At 34.2% G+C, this 6,872-nt stretch overlaps 1 protein-coding gene across 1 annotated transcript; it reads left to right on the top strand.

The window, feature by feature from the left end:
• The first annotated feature begins 2,695 nt into the window (after positions 1-2,695).
• LOC107803784 (protein RESPONSE TO LOW SULFUR 1) lies at positions 2,696-3,302 on the top strand. Its single transcript, XM_016627552.2, has one exon. It carries the CDS (start codon positions 2,819-2,821, stop codon positions 3,170-3,172), a length of 354 nt encoding a protein of 117 aa, XP_016483038.1. The 5' UTR covers positions 2,696-2,818; the 3' UTR covers positions 3,173-3,302.
• Positions 3,303-6,872: the final 3,570 nt, after the last annotated feature.

Genomic DNA, 6,872 nt, shown 5'->3' with positions numbered 1-6,872 from the left:
CCATTAAAACTCTATACAACAAGAAAGCATAAAAAAATAGAGAACATCAAATGAAGAAAAATTGGAAAAAAGAAACAGAGAAGGAGAGTAGAGAAAGAAGACAGAGATAGAGAGAGACGGAGAGAGAGAGAGAGAGAGAGAGAGAGAGAGAGAGAGAGAGAGAGAGAGTGGGCAAGTATAAAGTAAGGGTGTTTAACGGGTGGGCCGTCCCGGGCTGGGTAGGGATTTTTTGTACCCGTACGGGTTATAGTCTGGGCCGGTTACGGGTTAGGGCTTACCAGGTTTAACAGGTTCAGGTTCATCCAGATAAAAATTAAACCGTAAGGGTTACGGGTTGAGCGAGCGGGGCCAGGCCGGGTTTAGTGTATTTTTTAATTTTTTTTTGTATTTTGTATAACTATTGTAAGTTATATTTATACAAAGTAAAAATATAAAGAATACAAGGAAGATGAGAAAAAATTGCACTTATAAATTGCAAGTGCTACATTTATTTCAAAATTACAAAATTGAAGTTTGCATTTAAAAAGTAAATTAACAAAAAATAGTAAAACTAAATTTTCATGCATAATAAATTAATAATACTTCAAATTAATCTAACAAACTAAAACATTAAGCATAAATACGTCTAATAATTTTAAAATAACACAAATTGTCTCAAATCAACTTAAATACGAATTTTCGGAGGACGCTCAAGACAATACTTTATATGCAACGAAGATTTAGACTTGACCACAGTTCTTGCACTTTACTTTCTGAACTTCTTCATTTTCTTCTACCACCTCAAAGTGTTCCCAAACATATGAGCGCACTCTAGAAGTATAAGGCATGATTTAACTTGAATTGAGATTTGAGAATTGAGATTGAGAAATGAGAATTGAGAGATGAGTGAAGAAATGAGGAAGAGGGGGGGGGGGGATATTTATAGTTTTTCAAAGGGGGGTTAATTGTTTTTAAAGAAAACCCAAAAATGGGCTAAAAATGCAATTAAGCCGTCGGGCAACGGCCATAATGTGAAATGGACCGTTGCCAACGGTCAGAATCTGAGCCCGTATTTTAAAAAAAAAAAAAAAAAATTGTTACCTTTAAACCGGTCTGGTAACCGGATGAACAGTGTTGTTCGTTGACCGGATTTGACCGGTCCGGTTAACCGGTGGTCAAAATGTGAATGGACCAAACCCCCTACACCTTTAACCCAGCCCATTCTACCGGTCCGGGCCGGTTCCGATTTTAACCGATCTGGGTCCGGAACCAGGCTGACCCGGCCCGTTTAACACCCTTAGTATAAAGGGATAAGGAAATAACTGATATTCCTTATTCAATTTCTAATATATATATAAAGGGATACTAATTTAAGACTTATTTGTATATAATTGGTAAATTGTATATGATCATGTATAAATTGAAACTTGAGTAGGGAGGGTAATAAGATTTCAAATAGTGTATAGGAAGGTAAAAATCCCATAAAATAGTATGTTGACGACAAATAATGATAATAAAAAATACTCCCTTTGTTTACTTTTACTTGTTTACTTTGGACTTTTTACGCCATTTAAGAAATAATAATTATAATAAATATTTTACCATATAACCTCTAATAATGATAGCATTTCAAAAAGTCATGGAAAATAATTTTAGAAATGAGTAATTAATAATAAGGGTAAAATAAGAAAAAAAATTATCTTTCTCTTGATTTGCTAAAATGAACAAGTAAAAGTGGAAACGTATTTTTAATATAGTTTAAACGGAGGGAGTAATAAAGATAAAACAATCCAACAAAAACAGAAAGGGATGATTCGAAAAGGAAATCAAAGCTCCTAGAAATTGCTATTTTAGTTGTTCTTATTTGGTTATTCTTCTTGAAGTACAAAAAATAAAAGAAATTAGGAAAAAGAGGAAATAATGCAAGGACAGGTTTTACGTCTTCCCCAATTGGAAGGATGGTTGAATAATAATACAAAGAAGCTGTGCCGTCACCGTTTCATATACAGCGCGGCCGCTTCTCAAAATCACAAATCAAAACTGACACACAATAATTAATCTAGTCCACAAATTCAAGGTCAGGTTGGTCCCCTGCACTATTTTGCTGCTAATTTCGTATCCAATGACGCACTATATTGAAAAACTCATTTTATACTTTCAACGTCGTTTGGTTGGAAAACAAATTATTCCATGATTAATTATTTGGAATTAGTTATTTTATTTTTTTATGATGATAAAAAACCACTACAATTCCGGAATACTTATCACAATCAAACGTGAGATAAATTCATTTCAAATTACATCTTGAGATTAATTATCCCTTATCCCTCATACCAAACGAGTACCCTTCTATCATTTTAAGCCTTAGGATTCGAATTCTGAAAATAAACTCATCAAAGAGAGCATTTTATTCTTATAAATAAAATTTCTACGCGAATCCGAATTAGTCGAGTCCAAAACAAATACCATAGGTGAAAAAACTACTCATGAGACGCTAGGGCCTGGGAGATGGCTAACGTGCACTGGTGCTTAATTAAAAGAAGACGAAAACTATCTGCTCTCTGATTGCGTAATAAGCCCCTGAATTACAAAAAAAATAAAAAATAAATTTAGCTGAATCAATAATTGTAGTAGTACAAAAATATCAACGCAAACGACTGGAATTAGATACATTGAACCTGGACATGTTAATCTTGGGTCTATAAGTACTCCTCCAACTAAACGGTTTTCATATCAGCGTAAAACCACAAATCAGTTTCCTGCATTTTCTTCCTTTCTTATAAGCTCAATCACAATCGCTATTTTTGCTTCCACTATTTTCTCAACTAATTCCATTAAAATGTTTTCGACAATTGCTGTGCCTTCTAAACAAACAAAGCCCCATCGCCGTGAGATCTCCGCCGTGCCGGAGAGTGAGATACTCAGGAGAAGAAATGAAGAGTTGGAGAAAGAATTGAAAAAGAGCATTGAGAGAGAAGAGAAAATGAAGCAGGAATTGCAGAAAACATGGGAAAGGCTGAGGGTGGCGGAGGAGGCGGAAGAGCGCCTTTGCTCTCAGCTCGGTGAACTTGAGGCCGAGGCTGTTAATGAGGCTCGAACTTACAGGACACGTGTCATCCATTTGATGGATCAACTCTCTTTGGCCCAAAAACTTCTCGAATCAGCTTCTGTTACCGTTCCCAGTTCCCAATGATTGTAGGGGTAATGGAGTTTGACGCTTCATCTCCATTTTCAAACTAGGTAGAGCACGTACGACTGTAAAATTATGTGTTGGTTTCTTGTTCAATGCAAATGAAAGATAAAAGATTAGACAATCGGATTAATAGAGGTGTATATTTACTTCTTCTTCTTTTCTTTCTTTTTTTTTCGTCTTTGTCGTCTTGGAGGTGTAATGAGGGAATTTTTGTTTCGGTTTATCTTCTTCTTCCTCGGGCAAAGATTTCTCCGGTGCATGGTCTGGTATTAGTAACGAGTTTTATGTGAATTTGATTATGAGAATCTTAAAACAGGGTGGATGCAGCTCAAAACCACCGGGTTAGATGAATCCTCTACTTTCGATGCTGATATAAATTTAAGTGTGAAGATTCACTAAAATTACAATAATTAGTAAAAATGAACCCCATAAATTTAAAATATAATAGGTTTTAATAAATTCTAGACTCACCTCTGTCTTAAAAGATAAACAAGTAACATGAAGCTGGCTTGATATAATTTGCATAGACATTTGGAGTTTCTCTGGAGCAGTAATTTTGGTGAATGTAAATTTTGACAGTAAAAAGATTCAACATATGAACTCCTGTTTTTTTTTTTTTTTTTACTTTCCGTTTCTCCGTTTTAAAAAACTTAGGCCCGTTTGGCCATAAAAAAAATTCCTCCTTTTCTCAAATTTTTTAAATTTTTTTCGGACTCAGTGTTTGTCATAAAAATTTTAAATTTCATTTAAGTTGAATTTTAGAATCTTTGAAATTTGAAAAAGTTCAAATATTTCAGAATTTTCACTTCAATTATTCACAAAATTTAAAAATAGCTCCAAATTATATTCATGTCCAAACACAACTCTGATTTTCAAAAATTATTTTCACTTGTATTTTCTTTTTCAACACTTTTTTCCATAATTTCACAATTCTTTTGTCCAAATGCCCACTTAGATTAAGGATTTAGTTAACGCATAATATTTATTTGACGGACGTAATTCAACTGTTTTATTTCTTCATCTAAACGTGATTCAACTTGAGCAACTTATTTTTAACTTGTGATATACTCATTGGAACCGGTCTCTTACAGCTTGTTTGGATGGTTGTTAGTATTGTTTTATAATGTATCGTATTGTACTGTATCATTTGATAAATACAATGTTTGGATTGATTGTGTCGTTTGTCATCGTTTCATGATATCATGCACTAGCAATACGAAGAATAAACTTGCAATATTATAAAGAAAAATTATGATGCAGAGAAAATTATTATATAAAAAGATAGGTAAATGATAAAATAACATTATTTAATAATAATGAATGGTGAGATTGAAAGATAAAGATAAGGTAACAACATGACCACACCAAATCGGTCGTTACATAAAGTGGCACATTTCGTCGTTATGTAACGACTGATTTAACGATATGATACAATAAAATTTAAGTAATAATCAAAACAAATATTGTATTTAAAGTAACAATGCAATACAATACAATTGATAACAACCATCCAAACAAGCTGTTAGGGAAAAGGCCATTACAAAATTTTGGTAATCTTCTCTTTTTACTGAATGAGAATCCTCAAATATTGTCCAACTCCACTGATAATTTTAACCTTGTCATGCTCTTCAGACTTGTGCGATGAATCCGCACAATTAATTAATAAATTAAATAATAAATTCGCATAAGACGAACAATTTTTCTTCTGTTATGACTCTACAATTAATGTGCTAGAAACACTACAAGAAATCTCGGAATTACCGACCAAAAATTTGCGATCAAAGTTGGTTGGTCAAGAAAAACAGCCAATGTTGATCGCTAATGTGGAGAAAATTATTAAATAATTTATCGACCAAGGTTGGTCGTTTTTTGATCGGTAAAGTGGTCAACATGTTGACTGGGCTGGTCAAACTTGCTTGGTCAAAGAAATATTGAAATTAGCGACCAACTTTGATCGCTAATGTGGGACCCAGTTATAACGTTTTAATAATTATATCATTATTTGGTTTTTAAAAGCGAAAATCACAAAAATATACATTTTATTCTATTTTGTTGTCATGGTTGTAAGCACGTGATTTTTGACCCTCCCCGGGAATTTTTACGTTCTTAAGCTTAAATATTTAACTTAGGACTAATATAGCTATTTTAACTATTTTACTTTATTTCGTTGCAAAAAGAAAGATTTCAAAAAAAATATATATATATAAATTTTAGTTTATGTATCTCTATATATATATATATATATATATATATATATATATATATATATATATATATATAACTTTTAGTTTATGTATCGCTCATAAACTTGAAAAATACAAAAATTGTACTTTATTTTGGTACTTTATATAAATTCGAAAATTACAAAAAAAATATATAGTTCTATTAATGTTTGCGGTCATTATAATTTTGAAAAATACAAAAAATATTACTTCATATTTTTGTCTTTATTAAAGAACGAAAATTAAAAAAAATAGTTTTTAGTCATTTTAACTTTGAAAAATACAAAAAATATTACTTCATATTTTATCTTAATATTTAAAAAAAAACGAAAATTACAAAAAATAGTTTTATTAATATTTTGTAGCTATTTTAATCTCGAAAATATTAAGAAAATAACAATATAGTTTTGTTTAAATACTAGTCTTATTTTTGGTAGTTATTTTGTTTACATAGGACTAGTTAAGCAACGTGTTCCTATTTCTCGGGGCCGGGCAAAAGAATAATATTCGGGTTCAAACTACCCGGTTTTAGGCCTAATTTCGGACCTAACCCATAATAAACCGTGTCCAGGACACATGGGAAACCCCACCACGCGTGGGGGACATAAACCTTGAACCCCACCACACGTGGGGCTCATTTTTCTTGGCCAAAGCTACAAATGCACGGACTTGGACATTTTCAAAGGGGGGACCAACGAAAGGACTTGGAATTTGAAAAAGAGGGGACTTTGGAAATCTTAAACAAAGAAAAGAATGGGCAGGAGGACTTTTTTGGGGAATTTTTAAAGAAAAAGTACTGTACATCTTCTTCTCAAAAGAGAAGAAGAAAAACCGACTGAAAAACAAAAAAAACGGACTGGGGGAAATTTTTTTTAAAAAAAAGGAAAAAACAGAAGAAGGAGATATACTACTGTTCCTCTTTCTTCTTAAAGGAGAAGGTGAGAAAAACCTACGAAGAAGAAACGGACCACTGTTCCTCGGTCTTCTTCAAAAAAACCAGTCCAAAAAACCCTACTGGACTTTCCCCCCCCCCAGCACCGGACGACGACCTTCCCAGCTGCCCGTCAAAAACCACCAGCCCAGCTCCTCCCATCGTCCAAACACCACCACACCCCCCGACGCCATAACGTGAAACCTCCACTCCCTCACGTCAAACCATCCTCGCACCCCGTCGTCACTGCACAAACGACCCACCATTGTTGCTGCGTCGTCACTGCACAAACGACACTCCATAGCTGCTCCTTCCTCAAGCCAAACGACCACCGGAGCCCCCGTCGAGTCGTCACTGTCCCTCGACCCCTTTTGCTTCATCTTTCGCACTGATCTGCTGTGTCGAGAAAAGCCAGTAGCAGCGAACATGGCAGGTTGTTAGCATTTTCGGGCCGAGCTTTCAGTTTCTTTTGAGGTCGTTTCGTTCGTCGAGGTCCAGTACGTCGAGGTTGTTGTCCGAGGTTTCGTCGCGGGTCCAACGCATCGGA

This window comes from Nicotiana tabacum, chromosome 6 (genome assembly GCF_000715075.1).
Source record: "Nicotiana tabacum cultivar K326 chromosome 6, ASM71507v2, whole genome shotgun sequence".
NCBI lineage: Eukaryota > Viridiplantae > Streptophyta > Magnoliopsida > Solanales > Solanaceae > Nicotiana > Nicotiana tabacum.
Note: the sequence above shows the minus strand (reverse complement) of the source record. Positions and strands in the feature narration are given on the sequence as shown.

Bases quoted from the DNA above. Each gene is read 5' to 3' on its own strand.
- LOC107803784 (XM_016627552.2), top strand. From the start codon at position 2,819: ATGTTTTCGACAATTGCTGTGCCTTCTAAACAAACAAAGCCCCATCGC.